The sequence below is a fragment of the Pelodiscus sinensis genome, chromosome 2, assembly GCF_049634645.1.
Source record: "Pelodiscus sinensis isolate JC-2024 chromosome 2, ASM4963464v1, whole genome shotgun sequence".
Lineage (NCBI taxonomy): Eukaryota > Metazoa > Chordata > Testudines > Trionychidae > Pelodiscus > Pelodiscus sinensis.
Window position 1 is genome coordinate 71,731,352 of NC_134712.1, and position 22,749 is coordinate 71,754,100.

Consider the following 22,749-nt stretch of genomic DNA (forward strand, 5'->3'; position numbering starts at 1 on the left):
AAAGCCAAAATGGAGTTTGAAGAACAGCTAGCCAAAAACTCAAAAGGTAATAACAAAATGTTTTTTAAGTACATCAGAAGCAGGAAGCCTGCTAAACAGCCAGAGGGGCCCCCGGACGTTCGAGATACAAAAGGAGCACTTAAAGATGATAAAATCACTGGGGAGAAATTAAATTAATTCTTTGCTTCAGTCTTCATGACTGAGGATGTTAGGGAGATTCCCAAACCTGAGCCGGCCTTTGTAGGTGACAGATTTGAGGAACTGTCACAGATTGAAGTGTCATTAGAGGAGGTTTTCGAATTAATTGATAAACTTAACAGTAACAAGTCACTGGGACCAGATGGCATTCACCCAAGAGTTCTGAAAGAACTAAAATGTGAAATTGCAGAACTATTAACTCTGGTTTGTAACATATCCTTTAAATCAGCTTCTTTACCCAATGACTGGAAGATAGCTAATGTAACGCTAATATTTTAATAGGGCTCTAGAGGCGATTTTGGCAATTACAGACCAGTAAGTCTAACGTCAGTACCGGGAAAATTAGTTGAAACAATAGTAAAGAATAAAATTGTCAGACACTTAGAAGAACATAGTTTCTTCTTCGGGTAGTCCCCGTGGGTGCTCCACGTCTGGTGTCGGGCTGGTCCCGGCGCTACGAATCGGAGCTTGCCAGAGCTGTGTTCAGCCGGACCGCGCATGCTCGAACCGGTTTCGCGCCTTTCATGTGCCGCGCGCAGTCCGGCGCCCGCTAGTTTCCTCTAATCCGCCCCTGGTCACGGACGGAGCTCTCCTCAGGTTTCTTGAGGGAAAGTTAAAAACGATTTAAACTTCTGTTTTTAAGGATTCAGTTGTCTCCGCTGCGCAGCTCTCAGAGCCGCGGCTCTGGTTTAAAAAAAAAAAAAAAAAAGAGAGAGAGGCAGCATAATTATAGCAAAAGAAACAGTTACCATTTGTATATAGTTATATTGTTGCCTTCTACAGACCTTTTCCTGTTACAACTCTTAGTTTAAAAAAAAAAAAAGTAAAAAAGTAAGAAGAGTTACATTGTTACCCGGCTAGCTCCGCTTGAGCTAAGTTCAGTAGTTCTCGGACCCTTTATTGAAACATAGTTATATGTATACACGTAAAGGGGGAGAGGAGAACAAGACTCAAATAATAAAATAGGCATAGTTACAATTCCTAAAGGAGAGAGAAAGGGGCAGTCGGTGAAACGAGAGTCAACCCACTTCAGACAGCCGGTATGCCGGGCTCCCCCGGCTTCAAAAAGTGCACTATGTGCAGGGACTCAGTGCCTGTCTCTGACGGACATTCGGCTTGTGTCCGCTGCCTTGGGGAGGCACATATCCCCCAAAAATGTAGTCACTGTGCCAAGCTCACGACGAGAGCCCGCAAGGAGCGGGAAAGACGGCTGAAGGCGATCCTTTTTGATAAGGCTCTCCTACCTTCCAGCGCTCCAGGCTCCTCGGCATCGGATCCGACCGCAGGAAAGCGGAGGGCTCCCTCCCCGGCTATGTCTTCCCCTAAGAGGAAGAAAGCCTCTCCTGCTCGTTCCCTGCAGATTGCCCCGCAGCAGCGGGTGGGCGCAGGTGATAAGCCGGGCACTTCAACTTTAAAGACAGCCCGTGCGGCCACTTCAAAGAAGCCAGCCAGCACTTCCCGGCTCGGACTGCCCCCGGCACCGCAGACCGCAGGGGGGCCCCTTAAAGACGCAGCCTGCCCCGCACCGACGGTGCCTGGCTCTTTGAATGCAGTGCACACCTCCCCTCACAGGGAGCTGTCTTCAGCACCCCCGGCACCCACGGTACCCAGCACTGAACAAATGACTCCGTCAGCACAGCCACCTGACCCTCCAAGCTTGCAGCCTGCAATCTCTGAGCAGCTAAAAGCAGCTTCTACTAGTGCAGCACCAAGGATGAACATCCGTGAAATTTCCCTCTCCCCCTCCCCGGTGTCCCCTCTGGAGCCATCGCCTCACCCCTCCACGTCTGCACACCATGCAGCGGGGCGTAAGGAGCATCATAGGCAAAGCTTATCCTCTCGCCACCATCACTATAGGGAACGTAGCTGCTCACATTATAGATATTCCAGATCTCGATCCCCGTCAAGGCGATTCCATTCCCCAACTCGTGCGCCATGCAGCACTTACTATGTCAGGCATGGCACCGTGGGATCCTCTAGATGTTCATCACCTGCAGCCTCTGATCGACATTCCATGCATTACTATAGATCCTATTACTATGGGTCACCCCATCACAGCTGCTCGCGATCTGGCCACAGATCACCATGCTCCTGTTGATCAACCAGCCCGCGCTCGATGCATTCTGAACCTCGGAATCAATCTCCGCCCCGACCTACGTTACCACCACTCTCCCCACCCCCTCATCCACAATCAGACATGGAAGAGGGCCAGCTCTCCGAAACGGAACCGGATATGTCTCCTAGTGTTCGCTCTTCCATGCTCGCGCTGGGAGAAGGGGTAACCTTGGCCGAGACATCACCCCCAGATGATCTTAAAGAATTCCAAGACCTCTTTAAACGAGTGGCGCAATCTCAGGAGGTACAACTCATGGAGGCTGAGGTGAAACAGCATAAGTTGTTTAAGAACTTACATCCTAAACATCAACGGAAGATTGCCCTCCCTATAGACGAGGCTATCATGGAGGTAGCTGAGGAGATTTGGCAGACGCCAACATCTATACCACCTACGAATAAAAGGGTGGACAAAAAATATTTCGTCCCCTCCAAAGGCCTAGACTTTCTTTTCAATCACCCACAGCCTAATTCTTTAATAGTGGACGCTGTCCGCCACAAAGCTAAGACGCCCCATTTTAAGACCTCCCTCCCGGATAAGGACTCTAAAAAATTGGACTTATTCGGCCGTAAGATATATTCTTCCGCAACCTTACTTCTCCGAATCGCCAACTACGCGGCCCTCCTATCAAACCACAACTTTGATAACTATTCAAAGCTTCCGGATCTGATGCAACACCTTCCCGACAGCAAGAGACCTCTTTTAAATGCTGTTGTCCAGGAGGGGTATACCGCATGTACAACATCACTTCAAATCGCCGCAGATGTAGCGGATACGGCTGCACGAGCCATGGCAACGGGCATCGCCATGCGGAGAGCCTCCTGGCTCCTGTTAGCGGGAGCCCCTCGAGAATTTCAGTCCAAGGTCGAAGATCTGCCGTTTGATCGACAGAAGCTGTTTGCCTCCACGACCGATGAGATTCTACATTCGGGAAAGGACTTTCGTACCACCCTCCGAACCTTGGGCATGTACACCCCTCCGTTCAAGCGTAAACGATACTACCCCTTTCAAAGGAGGTACGACTATTCATCCTTCAAACAGCAGCAACGCGGACCTGACCAGTCCAGATTTAGACAGCGTCCACAGTGCAAGCGCCAGCAACAGAATCGAGCATCTGCTCGGCTGGCTTCTAAGCAGCACGTTTGACTCCCATGTCAGGGATTCGAACAAGTCTCTCGTCGTCATCACACAGAAGCCTGCAAACAACCTCTTCCATCATCGGCTGAGGCCATACCGTCATCAATGGGCCAGCATTACCTCGGACCGATGGGTCCTGGAAGTGATATCATCAGGACTCACGATTCCCTTTACCTCAGTTCCCCCCAGGACCCCACCCACCCCGTCCCTTTCCAGGGACCCATCTTCAACACGAGGTCTACCACCTTCTACAGATTGGGGCCATAGAACGAGTACCCGTGGAGTTCCGGGGGAAAGGCTTCTACTCCACGTATTTCCTGGTCCCCCAAAAGTCCGGGGGGTGGAGGCCTATCCTCGACCTGAGAGGCCTCAATCGCTACATTCGAAAGCAGCGCTTCAAGATGACCACGCTGGCCAAGATCATACCGGCGCTAAACAAGGGAGACTGGTTCACAGTCCTAGACTTACAGGATGCATACTTTCATATCACGATGCACATAGCGCACAGATGTTTTCTTCGGTTTGTAGTGGGAGACGAGCACTTCCAATACAGGGTGCTCCCTTTTGGCCTAGTATCGGCCCCGAGAGTGTTCTCAAAGACACTAACGGTGGTGGCCGCCCATCTACGCAAAACAGGGGTCTCAATTTTCCCGTATCTCGATGACTGCCTCATCAAGGGTCACACACAGTCGGAGACACATTGCATGGTAGCCGCGACGCGGGATCTATTCGACTCCCTCGGCCTCATTGTAAACATGCAAAAATCACATGTGCAACTGACACAAACTCTAACCTTCATAGGAGCCCGACTCGACTCTCTCTCAGAGCGAGCTCATCTTCCGGTCGAGCGCTTCCAAGTCATAAAGGACTTAATAGGCACAGTCTTACAAGCTCCAACACTCCCAGTACGGGTATATTTGCAGCTCCTAGGCCATATGGCAGCCACTACGATCATCGTGCGGCATGCAAGGTTGCATTTGCGGTGCCTGCAACATTGGTTAAGCATGGTGTACAACCCCGTCAGACACAACACACGAAAACTCGTGGCTCTACCCGTACATGTAAAGAAGTCCCTCCGTTGATGGGTCAACCCCAACAATATGTTGTCAGGAGTCCCCTTCCATGTGACACAGCCATCAAAAGAGATAACAGACGCTTCTCTCATGGGATGGGGTGCTCACATCGGCACGGAAACAGCTCAGGGTCGCTGGTCCGCATCGGAACGGATGTTACATATCAACCTTCTCTAGTTGCGGGCGGTGTTCCATGCCTGCAGACAGTTCAGGATGCATATAAGAGGCACAACAACCAGAATTCTCACCGACAACATCGTCACGATGTATTACGTGAACAGACAAGGAGGCGCCCGGTCCCGGTCCCTCTGCGCGGAGGCAGTCCGCTTATGGACGTGGTGCATTCGAAACGACATCATTATAGTCGCATCATACTTACCCAGTGCGAACAACACCATCGCGGATGCATTGAGCAGATAGTTTCATCACGATCACGAGTGGGTAATCATTACGGACGTCCTCCTACCTCTCTTCCGTCGCTGGGGCCGTCCGATGATAGATCTCTTCGCCACTCGGGCCAACAGGAAATGCGCAGCATACTGTTCCAGAGCAGGAGCAGGCACCAGTTCCTTGGGAGATGCCTTTCTCCAACACTGGGGAACATCACTGTTATATGCATTCCCCCCTATTGTGATCATTCCCAGAGTGCTCGACAAGATCCTCATGGACAAGGCGAGAGTCTTACTCATAGCTCCGGCCTGGCCCAGACAGCCATGGTACTCAACTCTCCTGCAGCTGTCCACGCGACCACCATACCGTTTCCCACATCGACCGGACCTCCTGACGCAGCAGAACGGTGCCCTTCTGCATCCGAAGTTGAACACTCTGCATCTAACTGCATGGATGATAGATGGTTCAGCGCGTCCGAGAGTCTTTGCTCGGACCAGGTGAAACAGGTATTGCTGCATAGCAGGAAAGACTCTACCAGGAAAACCTACCTGTCCAAATGGTCTAGGTTCACACGTTGGTGTGCTCCAAAGGGCCTAAACCCTTTTCTCTCACCACTGCATGTCCTCTTGGACGATATCCTTCAGTTACGGGTTGCCGGGCTCTCCATATCACTCAGAGTCCATGTAGCAGCAATTGCGGCTTTCACGGCCCGGTAGAGGGCAGGTCGGTCTTTTCTCAACCCATGGTCACAAGATTTCTCAAAGGCCTCACTAACCTTAATCCACCTCGCAGGCCCCCACCACCCGCATGGAGCCTAGACCTTGTGTTGGACACCCTGACGCGTCCTCCCTTTGAACCCTTGGCGACGGTACCCTGGCCTATACTGGCAATGAAAGCACTCTTCCTCTTGGCCATAACATCAGTGCATAGGGTCAGTGAACTGGCAGCATTAATGGCATCACCCCCCTATACAGTATTTAGTAAGGAATCTGTAACATTGAGATCTCATCCGGCTTTCCTACCTAAGGTCTGCACAGAATTTCATATTAATGAGCTGATCGTTTTGCCATGCTTCTATCCAAAGCCTCACATCTCTCAGCAGGACGCACTCCTGCATACCCTGGACGTCCGTCGGGCGTTGGCATTCTATATAGATAGAACCCGCAACATCCGGAAAACAGATCACTTTATTATTTCAACGTCAGGCCGCTTTAAGGGCCAACCCCTCTCGGCCCAGCGTATTTCGAAACTCATCGTCTCCTGCATTACCACCTGTTACACAATTTGCGACAGGCTGCTCCCATCGCAGCCAAGGGCCCACTCGACGCGAGCAGTGGCGACGTCAGCAGCGTTCGTTAGGGGAGTCCCCTTACGCGACATCTTCAGGGCAGCCACTTGGTCTTCCAATACCACATTTTCAAGGCACTATGCAATCACGCAGCGCCTAGCTTCCGAATCAGCGGTGGCTCTAGCAGTACTCCCTAGCCACCAAAATCGTGATTCCGCAGCCCACGTCTAACTCAGATTACTGCTCCGGAGTCACCAGACGTGGAGCACCCACGGGGACTACCCGAAGAAGAAAAAGAAGTTACTCACTTTAGTGCAGTAACGATGGTTCTTCGAGGTGTGTCCCCGTGGGTGCTCCACGACCCACCCTCCTCCCTGCTACGGAATCTCCTCTCTTTCTGTCTTGCAGAGGGGCGGTGAGAGGAAACTGGCGGGCGCCAGACCGCGCGCGGCACATGAAAGGCGCGAAACCGGTTCGAGCATGCGCGGTCCGGCGAAACACAGCTCTGGCAAGCTCCGATTCGTGGCGCCGGGACCAGCCTGACACCAGACGTGGCGCACCCACGGGGACACACCTCGAAGAACCATCGTTACTGCACTAAAGTGAGTAACTTCTTTTTGTTGGGCAAAAGTCAACATGGTTTCTTCAAAGGGAAATCATGTCTTACTAACCTTTTAGAATTCTTTGAGGGGTTCAACAGACATGTGGACAAGGGGTATCCAGTAGATATAGTGTACTTAGATTTCCAGAAAGCCTTTGACAAGGTCCCTCACCAAAGGCTCTTATGTAAATTAAGTTGTCATGGGATAAGAGGGAAGATCCTTTCATGGACTGAGAACTGGTTAAAAGACAGGAAACACAGGGTAGGAATAAATGGTAACTTTTCAGAATAGAGAGGGGTGACTAGTGGTGTTCCCCAAGGGTCAGTCTTAGGATCAATCCTATTCAACTTATTCATAAATGATCTGGAGAAAGGGGTAAACAGTGAGGTGGCAAAATTTGCAGATGATACTAAACTGCTCAAGATAGGTAAGACCAAAGCAGTCTGTGAAGAATTTCAAAAAGATCTCACAAAACTAAGTGATTGGGCAACATTGTCCATGGTAATCTGCCAGTTGGGAAAGAAAGCCCCTTTCTTATTCTTAGAGATGCAAACATTATGCACTTTTGCTAACTAGCCAACTTTGAAGTCAGTGAAGTGTCTCCAGTGATCCACTGCACTTGTATAACCATAGAACTGTAACCCTTTCTCTTGATATACTTTGTAGCAAGGTGGTCTTAAGCTAAAATAAGGATAATAAAGATATGTATGCTGTCACATAACTCCACCACAGTTCAGGAACCCCTGTGAATGCTCCATGAATCTGTCAGAGATAGCAGACAGCAAGAAGGGCCATGTGGAATTTTTAAAAGGTGTAAAATTATGGGATGGAGATGATATTATGGGATGAAGACAGTTTCAAGCTGACTGCTGCTCCCAGTCATCTCTGCATGACTGGCTTCTGCCCCACTATGCATTGTCAAAGCTTCCCAAAAAACAGTGCGTTTGATGGTGGCAGGTTGCATATTGGGATAAATATCCAGGGTGCGCCACATTGTGCATCAACACAAGCATTCCCAGTGAGCACTGGAATCAAATATTCAGCACATTGAGCAGCTTTATGCCAACAGAACTTGCGTTGACCAAAGTTTGTAGTGGTGACATAGATGTAGCCTGAAAATGACCACACTTAAAAAAAAAACAAACACTGGAGTTACGCAGACTGATTGGATTTTAATAGCTGCTGATGAAGCATAACTTGAGCTGTTGCATGTCCATTGCATTAGTAGCATGAGCTTCAGCAGTATTCTAACTTCCACCCTTTCTCCCCGACACCTCAGGGCTGTCTAACTTAAGTGTAAAGCCCCATTTATTTCAAGATGCCTTTTTGTGTATGAATGGGAGTGAAGTTGGGGATAACATTTGAGGTGTAATTAGAACTGTGATAAGCAAATACATCCAAAGTCATTTTTAAAACATAGAATTTAGACTCTTATGTCATATAATTATTTCTCAAAATATTAGTGAAAAATTCCAAAAAATAACTTTGATGCTGTCAATTTATGTTTAAAATAAGGTAAGTTTAAAACATGTATGTTGAGCCATCTTAGTTTAAATCCTGATTGGCTATTTTTGAAGGGATGCTGACCTATGTGATATGAGAGACATTCTTTGTATTCTTTAATAATTATTTCTTCTACCTTTTCATTTTTAAACTATGTCTTTTCAGATTTGTTGTTTAGTATTTTATAAGGACTAAATTGCTTTTATTTAGAAATTGCTTTCAGTAGATCACAATATTTTACTGATCGTCAAATGGGGTTTCCTAATTGTTCTCTTGCTTCTTCCTCTTTTTATACACTTACTAGTTTGGTCTTCTGCACTGTCATCTTTTTGTTTAAAATTGATCTCAAAATTTAGGCTATGTCTACACTACGAGATTATTTTGAAACAAGTTATTGTGAAATAAGAATTCCCGAAATAACTATTTCTAAATAAGATTATTCCCCAAGGAAAAAGGGATTATTATTCAAGATAACCAGCCCCTTATTTCAAAATAAGAGGCTTGTTACTTCAAAATAATGGGAGTTATTTCAAAATAACTTATTTTGAAATAACTCCCCTGTGTAGACATGGCCTAATGGAATAAAATTTCGTACTGTCTTTCTCTTTGTCAGCAACTGCTTCCTGCACACAACTTTATCTTGCTTCTCCATCTTTGGTACTTCTGTGTAGTGATATTCAGTATATTGTGTAAACATATCACAAGCTGAATTCAAGAGGAAAATTGCTGATCTTTCATAAAATTGTTTTCTATTGCTATGATGAAACTTAGGCTATGTCTACACTTAAGCCACTATAGTAGTACAGTTGAAGTGCTGCAGCTGTGCTGCTGTCTAACTTCATTGTAGACACTACAGCAGTGGGAGGGGTTCGGTTCTTCTGTCACACTAGTGAGTCCATCTCTCTGAGAGGCAGCAGCTAAGTTTATGGGAGAAGTCTTCTTCTTCAAGTAGTGTCCCCAGGGTGCTCCACTATAGGTGTTGGGCTCGTTCTGGCGCCACAGATGGAAGATTTTTAGCAGCCGTAGTCAGCCGGACTGCGCATGCGCGGTTAGTGTCTCGCGCCGTTTGTGCCCTCTGCCTGCTACGCACTGTCTGGCTCCTGCCAGTTCCTCTCAACTGTCCTCAGTCATAGACAGACCTCCTCAGCTCTTCTACAACTCTCCTTGTTTCTGACTGGATTTCACCTGTAAATAGTTTAAAATAAAGATATGGTTAGTTAGTATTCATTAGAGTTTAAAAAAAAGTGAAAAGCGAAGTGGCACGAGTCTCAACCACTTCCACAACACCTGGATCCCCAGGTTTCAAGAAATGTAGCCTTTGCCACGAAGCAATGCTGGCCTTGGACGGCCACACGGCATGTATCCACTATCTGGGTGAGGCACATGTGCCACAAAAATGCACCCGCTGATCTGAGTTGACGGCGAGAGTGTGAAGGGATAGGGAAATGCGCCTTAAGATGATCCTTTTTGATAAGGCGCTTCAACCTCCCGAGATTACATCACAGCTGGAGTCTACAATGTCGCAAAAACGCAGAGCGTCGTCCCCTGAGATGGGCCCAGTTCACAAGATAAGGGCATCTCCGACACATTCTCTGCCTGCTGCTTCACTGAGCAGAGTCAGTACAGGGGATAAGCCGGGTACATCCGGCACTATCCTGTCAGTTTCTAAGGCTTCCACAAGCGGCAAACATAAAAAGTCGGTAATGTTGGCACTGACCACTAAGGCACTGCCGGCACTGAGATCAGCGTTGGCACCACATATTCCAGCTGATTGGATCCCCATTCCATCGTCGGCACCACTACCGCGGATGCCGCCGGCACCAGCAGCCATGACACCTCTGGCACCGACAACCTCCTCTGCACCTCCGACACCGGCAGCCATGACACCTCAGGCACCGACTCCCTTGGTGCTGATGACAGACAATAACACCGGAACGGCACCGAAGAAAGACACAGGGAAGTCGGGCGTGTGTGAAGCCCTTTTTACCCCTCCAACTTTTTCCTCAGCACCTTTTTTTTGACCCCACTATGAGTTTCTCCTATACCAAGTACCCAACACTACCATCACAAGGTTCAGCCACACTCTCCTTGATGCAGTTCCTGGTCACTATATCGAGAACCACACTGGGAAGATATGAGATACTATTGGAGGCACCCTTCTGTCTCTCCACCACCTTCCTCAAGGACATCACCTTATTTCTACTGTTCGCCTGCACTCTCACCGTGCTCCCTCTACCATGGGCGTCAAACTAGTGTCGTCTCTTCCAGGAGATCATCACCGACATGTTCTGACCGTTACTATGGATATGATGATAGGCCTTACTACTCTTCACATCACCATTACCGGTCACATTCATATAGATGGTCTCCATATTGCTGCCATTCACCAGTTGTCAATGCCCTCCCACTGAACCACAGGAACAGCATGCTCCAGTTCTTCCACCATAGAGTCCTTCTATCCAGGCCCAACGATCAGAGCTGGAGGAGGGGCAGCTTTCTGAAGCAGATGACCAACAACTGGACACTTCACCTACAGACCAGTCCTCATCTTCCCCGGACGAGGCGGTCTTTCCTGGAGATATGTCCCCTCTGGATGACCTGAAGCAATTTCAGGAGCTGTTTAAATGTGTGGCGGAAAGCCAGGAGGTCCAGCTGGTGGAAGTGCAGACTCGCTTACTGAAAAATTTACAACCTCAACATCGCTCCAAGATTGCACTTCCTATTGACGAGACAATTGTGGAAACCCCAGAGGAAATTTGGCAAACTCCAGCCTCAGTACTGCCTACAAGTAAATGGGCGGACAAGAAGTACTTTGTGCCTTCGAAGGAACTGAAGTTCTTATTCAGTCATCCACAGCCCGAATTCCCTCATTGTGGACGCAGTGTGACACAGAGCTAAAGCCCCACGATACACAAATATCCTCGGGGAGAAAGATAATAGGAAATTGGATATTTTTGGCAGGAAATTTTATTCATTAGCCACTTTATTGCTGCACATTGCAAACTATGAGGCCCTGCTTTCAAATCATAATTTTGATAATTATACCAAATTGATAGAGCTTCTTCAATACTTGCCAGACTCCATCGACAACTCTTGAAAGCAGTAGTACAAGAGGGCTATTCATTGGCATGAGCAGGGTTACAGATTGCTATGGATGTTGTGGATATGGCAGTGCATTCCACAGCCACAGCGATTGCGATGAGGAGATCCTCCTGGCTCGCCTCAGCTGGCATCCCGAAAGAGCTTCAAACCAAGGTAGAGGACCTCCCATTCGAAAAACAGTAGCTCTTTGCCAACAAAACGGGCGAGGTTCTCCACTCTGGGAAAGATTCCTGTACTACCCTCCAGACACTAGGCATATATATACCTCCGTAAAAATGCCAGCTGTACAACACATAGCAGAGGTGATATAACTATCCGTTCCACAGGCAAGAGTTTTGGAAAACTCAAGTATATGCATCAAGCATCAAGTATATGACCAATCTCAGCCGAAGCAATGCTCACAGCAGAGGCGTCCCCAACCGACTCATGTCACCAATCAGCCTGCTGCAAAACAGCAAATTTGACTCCTTGGTTGAGGGCACACAGACTTCTCACGTTGTCGTCTCCAAACAGCAGATCATTTTTCACAATCAGTTAAGGCCATTTTACCATCAATGGGCCAACATCACATTGGACCATTGGATTTTGGAAATTGTAACATCCGGATTCATGATCTCATTCCTATCCATACCACCCACTACCCCACCCACCCTCTCTCTCTTCAGGGACACTTCTCACAAGGATCTGTTGAAACAAGAGGTCCACCATCTCCTTTCCATTGGAGCTCTAGAGAGAGTTCCTGATCAATTCGAAGGAAGAGGGTTTTATTCCCATTATTTTCTTACTCGGAAGACAATGGGAGGTTGGAGACCCACCCTCGACCTTTGAAAGCTGAATCGCCACCTCTGGAAGCAACAGTTCAAAATGGTGACATTCACCACCATCATTCCATCATTAGACAACGGAGATTGGTTTGCGGCCCTTGACCTTCAGGATTCTTATTTCAACATTGCCATTCATCCAGCACATAGGTGATTCCTTTGTTTTGTTGAAGGCAACGAGAACTTTCAATATTGAGTTCTTCCATTTGGTCTGGTGTCTGCCCCCAGAGTTTTTTCCAAAACTCTTGCAGTAGTGGCAGCGCATCTGCATTGCAGAGGAGCCGTGATATTTCCTTACCTCGACGATTGCATCATAAAAAGACGGTCGTATGAAGAGACATGCCACATGGTTATGTTAGCCAGCCAGACTTTCATTTCCCTAGGTCTTATTATCAATGAACAGAAATCCATGGTGGAACCGACTCAATCTCTGCAGTTCATAGGGGTTTGCCTCGATTCTGTTTCAGCATGAGCGTACTTGCCTGTCGAATGTTTCCAAGCAATCCAAGATCTAATAGCTGTTCTGGCAAATGCCCCTACAGTCTTGGCACTAACTTGTCTGCAGCTAATGGGCCATGTGGCGGCCACCACCTTTGTGGTTCAACACGCAAAGTTACATTTTTTTTGCCTTCGACACTGGTTGGCATCAGTTTACATCCCAACAAAGCACAGTATCCACAAGATAGCAACTCCTCCACTTCAGGTCCACACATCTCTGTGCTGGTGGACCGAACTGACAACCTCATGGCAGGGGTACCATTCCATCGGCCCCAACCACTGAAGCAGATAACCTCAGATGCTTCCCTTATTGGCTGGGTACCACATGTCTGGTATGACAGTACAGGGAAAATGGTCAGCAGCAGAGAAAAATTTCCATATAAATTTTCTCGAGCCCAGAGCGGTCCTTTACATATTCAGGTACTTTTGGACCCACATATCTGGTATGGCAATCAGAATACTTACCGACAACATTACAACAATATGTTATATAAATCATCTTTTTTACACCAGATCCTGGATTACATTCTGCACAATCCCAGTCCCTCTGTGCAGAGGCGGTCCAGTTATGGGATTGGTGTATTTGAAAAAACACCACCTTAATAGTGTCCTACTTACCTGGCACCAGGAATGCTGTTGCAGATTCGCTGAGCAAGCATTTTCCTCACGATCATGAGTGGGAGATCCATGCAGATGTCCTTTGCTGCATCTTTTGCCAATGCGGGTCCCCATATGTGGACCTATTTGCCACCTACAGCAACGCGAAATGCCGTCACTATTGCTCCAGTGCGGGCATTGGCCCGGGGTCATTAGGGGATGCATTTCTGGCAGATTGGGAAACTTCCCTGCTCAATGCATTTCCCTCAACCATGCTCATACCCAGAGTTTTAGAAAAGATCAACACGGACTCAGCCCAAGTGATCCTAATAGCTCCTGCCTGCGCATGACAACCTTGATTTCCATTCCTTCAAAAAATGTCAGTACAGCCACCCTATCCCATTCCCCCCTTCAAAACCTTCTCACTCAGAACCACAGCTCTCTTTCATCTGAACTCCAGCAATCTATATTTAACAGCCTGCTTCCTAGCTGATTCAAATTGTCAGAATACCTCTGTTGAGAACAAATAAAACATGTTTCGATGCACAGTAGAGGGGAATCTACCCAAAATATTTACCTGGTGAAGTGGCAGAGATTTGTTGCCTGGTGTTCTGATAATAGCATCGACCCACAAGCTTCTTTTTTACACCAGATCCTGGATTACATTCTTCACCTGCAGGAGACTGGCCTTTCAGTTGCTTCTTTGCAAGTGCATTTAACAGCAGTCAATACTTCCCACCACCCCACAGAAGGGATTCCTCCTTCCTGGAATCTGGACTTAGTACTGGATGCTATGAGGTATCCTCCATATGAACCTTTGGCCGCAGCATCATATGATATGCTCACAATGAAGCTGCTTTTTCTGTTGGTGATCAAATCTGCTCACAGAGTTAGCAAGTTGGTAGCCTTGGTGGCATTGCCACCATATACAACATGCAGCAGAGAATCAGTCACTCTCCAACCTCATCCTGCCTTTATCCCTAAGGTCTACTTGGAGTTTCATGTTAATGAGCCTGTTATACTCCCTTCCTTCTGTCCTAAGCCTCATGCCTTGCCACAGGAAGTGCTTCTGCATACCTTCAACATGCGTCAAGCATTTGCATTCTTATATCGACAGAACTAAGGGTTGGCACAAGACAGACCGCTTGATAATATCAGCCGCGGAGCGATACAGAGGTGAGGCCTTATCTTCCCAACGTATTGCTCGGCTGATAGTCAAGTGCATCATGATGTGTTACTCTATTCGGAACAAAATTCTTCTGGCCCAACCGAAAACTCACTCAACCAAAGCAGTGGCCACCTCTGCAGCTTTCCAACTAGGAGTCCTCTTCCGTGACATCTGCCGAGCAACTACATGGTCATCCAATGCTACTTTCATGAAGCATTATGCCATTGTACAACATCTAGATGCAGACTTCACTGTAGCCTCAGCCGTATTCACACCTCATGACTAACCTCGATTCCAGAGCCCACCGTACAGACAGTTTGAGTACTGCTACATAGTCAACTACAGTGGAGCACCCAGGGGACACTACTTGAAGAAGTAGTAGTTACTCACCTTCATGCAGTAATGATGGTCCTTTGAGATGTGTGTCCTGGTGGGTGCTCCATGACCCATCCCCCTCCCCGCTTCAGAATCTCGTTTCTGGTTTCTCATTTCAGATCACTAAGTGGTGAGAGGAACTGGCGGGAGCTGGACTGCGTACAGCAGGCAAAGAGCGTGAATAGTGCAAGACGCTAACTGCACATGAGTGGTCTAGCTGACTACGGCTACTAAAAGTCTCCGATTTGTGGCTTTGGGATGAGCCCGACACCTACAGTGGAGCACCCATGAGGGGACACATCTTGAAGAACATTATTACTTCATGAAGGCGAATAACTTCTTTTCATCTAGTGCCATCTAATTTGGGGTAGATTGGCTTAACTCCATTGCTCACGGGGCTAGTTTTTTTTCTCACCTGAGTGACATAGCTGGTTCAGGCTAATTTTTGAGTGTGGACTTGGCTTTATTTTATACTTCCATGAAAAATGATTCTTCCTGCACTACATTTTGCCACTTACAGAGGGTTGAGACTCATTGCTGCTGGTCAATCTGGAAATTAGTTCTGTGCAGCTCCAATGTGCCACATTCAGCCGATGTCCCACCTCTTGTCTGTTCTGCTGTCTCCACTATATATCTTTTGGAGTACCAATAGTCCTCAGACAGGCCCCATGATCTGATGGGGGACTGCAGTCCCAAGTGTAGCCCCACCAGCTGTAGTCTTTAACTTGACCAGTCTCTACAGCAGCCAGTAGGACGTAGGATGGGGGAGACCTGCTCACTACTTTGGTCCCTGACCTAGTGACCCTTGAGCAGCAGTCTCTCACTGCCCTCCTCTACTTCCTTTCAGTCCCCTTTACTGCCTTCTATCCTAGAGCCACCTCACCATAGCTCTTCCATCCACTCTGCTTCTGTATCAAGGCTGCAGTCTAGAAGTAGTCAATCAGAGCTCCCTCGGCTCCATTATTACAAAGGTGGTACACATGTTCAGAAAGGGTACATAAAGTCTGGTGTATGCTGATTGCACACAACTGTGAGAGCTGTGCACTCCCTCTGCATCCAATCAAAGTGCTACTATGGTTCAATCAGCACTTCCCGCAAATCCTAGGTATGAAGCACAGTTAGCAAAGCTATGCCATTCCAGGAGATCATCTTAGTTACAATAATCATCTATATCTGTGGTAAAAAGATCTTCGCGCCTTAGGAATTCCCTGGGATGTTCAAACCACTTTTAAAGACCTTCCTTTTGAGGCCCTCCATTTGTGGAAGGCTCCCACAGTGATTCTTTATTCTGTTGGCTACTGTGGTCCCAAGAAGGCAGCAAGACTTTTTTCAAGCAGCATCTCTCTGTTCAGTACTATTATCAGCTTCACAAAACCACTGCAGTGCTGAGACACAAAGCTGAGACTCTGTGGCTGATAACCTGCTGTTTCTTTCTCTACTGTAATCCAATCTGCATCGTCTTCCAGGCTGCAGGTTTGATTTTGGTGTTCAAAGCTTGACACAACTTCTCAAAGATTCCTTAACTTGAGGGTTTTTAACTTTTTGAAAGACTTGGCAGCATGGGGTATTCTATCCAATTTTAGTCCCTTCCCATTCTCTACTCTCCTGACCTATTACAAGACTAATATGTGGCTCTCTACCTTCAGGATGCCTATTTTCACATATTCATTCATCCTGACCATAGGAAATGCCTGAGATTCCTAGAAGGTTCCTTTCACTTTCACTATAAGGTCCTGCCTTTTGGTCTTTTCATTGCACCAAGTGATTAGAAGTCATAGTGACTCATTTAAGGAGAAAGGTCTACCCATATCTTGATGACTGGCTCATTGCAGGAAGATCACTTCAGCAAGTGGTAACTAGATTCAAGTGACTTAAAGCTCTTTGTCATGCTTGGCCATCAAAGTCAGAGAAAAATCCACAAATTCTCTGAGTCAAAGCATAAAGTTCATAGGAGCTATTCAATTCCAGATCAATGAGAGTTTATTATCTACAAGAAAGATTCCAAACTACCACCAACTCCAATCCCACCCAAAGACACCAGTAAGGACATGGCTCAGATTTATGGGACACATGGCTTCATGAACTTATATGTATGTGTTACAATTTGCCAGTATTGATTTGTACTCCATACAGTGGTGGTTGAAATCAGTGTACCTACCCAGTAGACACCAAGTGAACATGGTGGCCACTCTCCCACAAGAAGGCTCATTTAAACTGGTGGAAAGGTCCTCTTCAGGTGTGCAATGGTGTACTCTTCTCTGTATTTCTGTCAGTCAAGAAGCTGGTTACAGATGCTTCTACTTCTAGGTGAGATGGACTCATTTAGGTCACCTTCATTCAGACTTAGGACATGTGGTGCCCTCATCAAGGTTGTCTGCATATAAATGCCCTAGAACTCTGAGGCATTTTTTGACATATAGAACATTTTTGTCTCTACTTCAGGGATTCACAAGCCAAGTACTGATAGAAACATAACAGCTATGCAGTATGTTAACAGAACCAACCCTGGAACTTTCCCTTGCAACAAACCCAGTTGCCAGCTTTGTCCACATATTTACTCTGGAGACACCATCACTGGACCTAACCGCGTCAGTTATACAATCAAGGATTCATATTCTTGTACGTCCAGCAATGTAATATATGCCATCATGTGCCAGCAATGCCACTCTGTGATGTATATTGGACAAACTGGTCAGTCACTTCACCAAAGAATCAGTGCTCACAGATCAGACATCAGATATCGCCACACACACAAACCTGTGAGCCAGCGTTTCAATCAAATTGGCCATTCCCTTAAAGACCTGACAACATGCATCTTACAACAAAGAGACTTTAACACCAGATTACAGAGGAAGACCTCAGAACTTTTATTTATGCTAAAATTTGACATGTTGCGAATGGGCCTTAATTGAGATAATTATCTTACACATTGCAAAGACAGCCTCCCCACCTTTTAATATTTGTAGACACCCCAGATTGGCCACTTAATTGACTCTTACAGTAAGCAATTTCCTCCTTCCTTGTCACTCCCCCCTTCAGCCCTAAATTCTGTTCTATGTAGCTGATTTGTCAGTTTGTATTTTTTTACTTTTTTTATTGTATCCCTCTGTTATATAATGGTCATGTTAATTCACTTTCAGAATATTATCTGAAGAAGTGGGTCTGCCCCACGAAAGCTCATCACCTAATAAACTATCTTGTTAGTCTTTAAAATGCTACATGACTGCTTTTTTTGTTTTGTGGAGGAACCAGGTCACCTTCACTCTCTCAAGAAGCCATTTGTTGCTGGCCTAATATCTTCAAAGCATTCAGAACTTACTAGCCAATCACTGAATAGCCAGTTCTCAGACAGCTATCAGTGATCAACCAAAGTGTTGCACAGACATCTTTTGCAAGAGGCAATACAAACCAGTAGATCTTTTTGCCAAAGGTCAGAAGAAAGACTAAGTATTCTGCTCCAGAGGGAAATTCAGTCCAGTTCCTTTCTTATTCCCTGGACATTGGAATTGATGTATGTTTTTTCCCCAAATTCCAATGATATCAATGGTTCTGAGGAAACTAAGGCAAGATATTAGGTCAATGATCATGATAATTCAAGCATTGGCTTGGCAGCTCTGGTTTTTGGATATGTAAACTTCTCAGTGCAGCCCCTTGTCATGTTGCCTGCTCTGCCTAACATAGTCTCATAGAACAAAAAATGGATTTTATGCTTTTATCTAATATTGTTACATTTGACAGTCTGGTTGCTGAATATCTGACATCTACCAAAAGAAGATATTAAACTGAAATTCAGAATACTCTGCTCCAAAACAGGAAAGCTACAACTAGACTGACTTTTATAAAGCTAAATGGAGAGAGGTTTTCTTTTGGAGCCTGTCAACGTACCAACTGATATCCCCAATCACTTGAAGAAGAAAAAGTGGTTATTTATTTTACATTAATTATAGCTCTTTGAGATATGTTATCCACAAAGATTTTATAAATGTCCCTCCTTTCCTGCTATTACGGAGTCTTACTCTGGATTCTGTATTGGTGAAGGACTCCTAGCATGCAGATGTGACCCCAATGGATAATGGTAACCAAAAGAGTCAGATCATGTATGCATCAATTGAGTATGTCCTAGGAATGAAATTGATGTGTGCAATACATCTCTAAGAACTGCACTTACTGTAAAGTAAGTGACTGGTCTTCTTTTATTTTTGTAAATTAATTTTTGTGTAGTTATCTTGTTGCAAATATTCTTATTAACTTTTACATATGTTTTGCAGGTACAAGATTTAAACAATAAAAAATTGGTTCAAGAAAATGAGAACAAAAGTTTATTAGATGCTTGTTCTGAAGTGATTAAAATGATTGAAGGTTTGGTAAGTTTTTTTTATTGTTTTCATGAATTACAACTGAAAATCTTTGTATATTTTGTTATCTTTAAATGATCATCAAGACATATTCTGTCTTAATGCTTCTTAGAAATCTAGCTGGGAATCTGAACGGTTGAATATGAAACAAATGGTCCTCAATACTCTTCAAACAGTGGATGAACTGGAATGTGAAAATAAAGAACTTGAGAGAGAAAATGAAGAATATCTAAAAAAATCCAGAGAGAGGTAATTCAAACTCTGTAAAATACTTGCAATATAAAAGGAAAATGCAATGATCTGGAGGAAAATAAGCAGCATTTTAGATGAACATCAGTCAATTGTTTCTATTTAAAATATTTCTTAATTCAATATTTCAGTCATTTAAAATCACATTTTGACAACTTGTACCTAAATACACTATATCGTCTTTTCTCTGGATGCTCTTAATTTGGGAACACTTACGGTATGGACCCTGGCAGGTGGAGGAAGAAGCAGCTGTGCATACTGCCACTCATCCTCCCACTGCCCCCAGCTGGGGGAACGGCAGCACTGCAATATGCTGTGCCAGAGCCTTTTCCCCACTGCTCACATAGGAGCAGGGGACGGTGCCTAGGTGAGGCGGGCGATGTAGAATGCCAAGTAATGCCTACTTCCTGGCCTAATTCCAGAATGCCTACTTCCATCCCCCTCACTCCTTCCCTGGTCTGGCAAAAACTTAAATCTGGCAAGCCTTGTTTCTCAGGGTTGCCGGATTAAAGAGGTGCAAGTGTTATTGATGATCTGTAATCCCACTCTCATGCCCCCATCTTCTCAAACATAAAAATAATAATGGTCACACTCATCAGTTCTGTAGTTTGGCAAATCACAAAACAAACAATCGAATTTTCTTATATTATTTGTAGATTGAAAGGAACTTCATTCCCAATTATACTTTGAAACATTTTTCTGCGAATATATAGAACACCAACTGTAGCGGATGAATATAGGCAAGCAACACGGGAATGCAGGGGCAAGATTAGAAAGGCAAAGGCACAAAATGAGATCAAACTAGCTACAGGCATAAAGGGAAACAAGAAGACCTTTTATAAATACGTTAAAAGCAAGAGGAAGACCAAGTACAGGGTAGGCCCACTGCTTAGTGAGGAGGGAGAAGCAGTAACAGGAAACTTGGAAATGGCAGAGATGCTCAATGACTTCTTTGTTTCGGTCTTCACCAAGAAGTCTGGAGGTGTGCCTAACGTAGTGAATACAAGCAGAGAGAGGGTAAGTTTAGAAGATAGGATACACAAAGAACAAGTTAAAAATCACTTAGGAAAGTTAGATGTCAGCAAGTCACCAGGTCCTGATGAAATGCATCCCAGGATACTCAAGGAGCTGATAGAGGAGGTATCTGAGCCTTTAGCTATGATTTTTGAAAAATCATGGCAGACAGGGGAGATTCCAGAAGACTGGAAAAGGGCAAATATTGTGCCCATCTATAAAAAGGGGAATAAGAACAACCCAGGAAACTACAGACCAGTCAGTTTAACGTCTGTCCCAGGGAAGATAATGGAGCAGGTAATTAAGGAAATCATATGCAAACACTTGGAAGGTAATAAAGTGATAGGGAATAGCCAGCATGGGTTTGTGAAGAACAAGTCATGCCAAACTAATCTGATAGCTTTCTTTGATAGGATAACGAGCCTTGTGGATAAGGGAGAAGCGGTGGATGTCATATACCTAGACTTTAGTAAGGCATTTGATACGGTCTCGCACGATATTCTTATTGATAAACTAGGCAAATATAATTTAGATAGGGCCACGATAAGGTGGGTGCATAATTGGCTGGATAACCGTAGTCAGAGAGTGGTTGTTAACGGTTCTAAATCCTGCTGGAAAGGGATAACAAGTGGAGTTCCGCAAGGGTCTGTTTTGGGACCCGTACTGTTCAATATCTTTATCAATGATGTAGATATTGGGATAGAGAGTACGCTTATTAAGTTTGCAGATGATACCAAACTGGGTGGGGTTGCGACTTCTTTGGAGGATAGGGACATAATTCAAAATGACCTTAGCAAGTTAGAGAAATGGTCAGAGGTAAACAGGATGAGGTTTAATAAAGAGAAATGCAAAATGCTCCACTTAGGAAGGAACAATCAGTTCCATACATACAAGATGGGAAGCGACTGTCTAGGAAGGAACATGGCGGAAAGGGATCTAGGGGTCATAGTGGACCACAAGTTGAATATGAGTCAACAGTGTGATGCTGTTGCAAAAAAAGCAAATATGATTCTAGGTTGTATCAACAGGTGTGTTGTAAGTAAAACTCGTGAAGTCATTCTGCCGCTCTACTCTGCACTAGTTAGGCCTCAGCTGGAGTACTGTGTCCAGTTCTGGGCACCACATTTCAAGAAAGATGTGGAGAAATTGGAAAGGGTACAGAGAAGAGCGACAAGAATGATTAAAGGTTTAGAGAACATGACCTATGAAGCCAGGCTTCACGAACTGGGCTTGTTTAGTTTGGAAAAAAGAAGATTAAGGGGGGACATGATAGCGGTTTTCAAATATCTAAAAGGGTGTCACAAGGAGGAAGGAGAAAATTTGTTCCTCTTGGTTACTGAGGACAGGACAAGGAGTAATGGGCTTAAAGTGCAGCAGGGGAGGTTTAGATTGGACATTAGGAAAAAGTTCCTAACTGTCAGGGTGGTCAAATATTGGAATAAATTGCCAAGGGAGGTGGTGGAATTTCCCTTTCTGGAGATATTTAAGAACAGGTTAGATAGACATCTGTCAGGGATGGTGTAGACGGAGCTTGGTCCTGCCTTGAGGGTGGGGGGCTGGACTCGATGACCTCTCGAGGTCCCTTCCAGTCCTATTATTCTATGATTCTATGATTCTATGAACTGCATAAGAGGGACCTGTCTCCTAGCAATAGGATGAAGATAGAGTTGGAGAATGCTTCTTTATTGAGGCTCCCTTTATAGAAGTGGTAGCTCTCTCCCAGAAAAAGGATGTAGAAGAGAGCAACCACATCTCCTACTAATAGTGCCTCAAAAAAGAAGGGTTCTCTGACTCTTTGCACGTCATCAGTACCATCTGTGCTCCAGTGGTGTACATCCAAATTGGCAGCATCTTCTAGGACTGCTAAACATGAAGACCCTAGGCAGAAAGGCTCTCAGAAGGACAGCAGAGACAAGACTACCCCTTCTACTGCAGCTAAATACTTGGTATTGAGCACCTCCACAGTGCCTAATTTTATGGCACCATATTCTGGCTCTCTGGTGCATAATGCTGACACAGTGGTACTGAAGTCTAATTTACATCCTTCAGTACAGACATTCTCTGCACCAGTCCTCCCAGTGCCACAACAATTCTTAGTACTACAACAGTTATCACCGATGCCATCTTCAGTATCGAGATCTATTTGAACACGGTGGTTTCTCTGACATAAGGACTGGAATAACTTGTTCTCAGTACAGATATAGCATTGGCTCATGCAGCATCATTATACATGCCAAGATACATTTCTTCGTATTTTTTTCTAGTG

The 22,749-nt window shown here is 45.5% G+C and overlaps 1 protein-coding gene across 1 annotated transcript in view; it reads left to right on the top strand.

Annotated features, from left to right (window-relative positions):
* CCDC178 (coiled-coil domain containing 178) overlaps positions 1-22,749 on the top strand; it is a 367,301-nt gene that overhangs the window by 92,134 nt on the left and 252,418 nt on the right. Inside the window, exons 8-9 of the mRNA XM_075920758.1 lie at positions 19,134-19,229; positions 19,333-19,469. Coding sequence (XP_075776873.1) covers positions 19,134-19,229; positions 19,333-19,469 — 233 coding nt within the window. The remainder of the gene's footprint in view (positions 1-19,133; positions 19,230-19,332; positions 19,470-22,749) is intronic.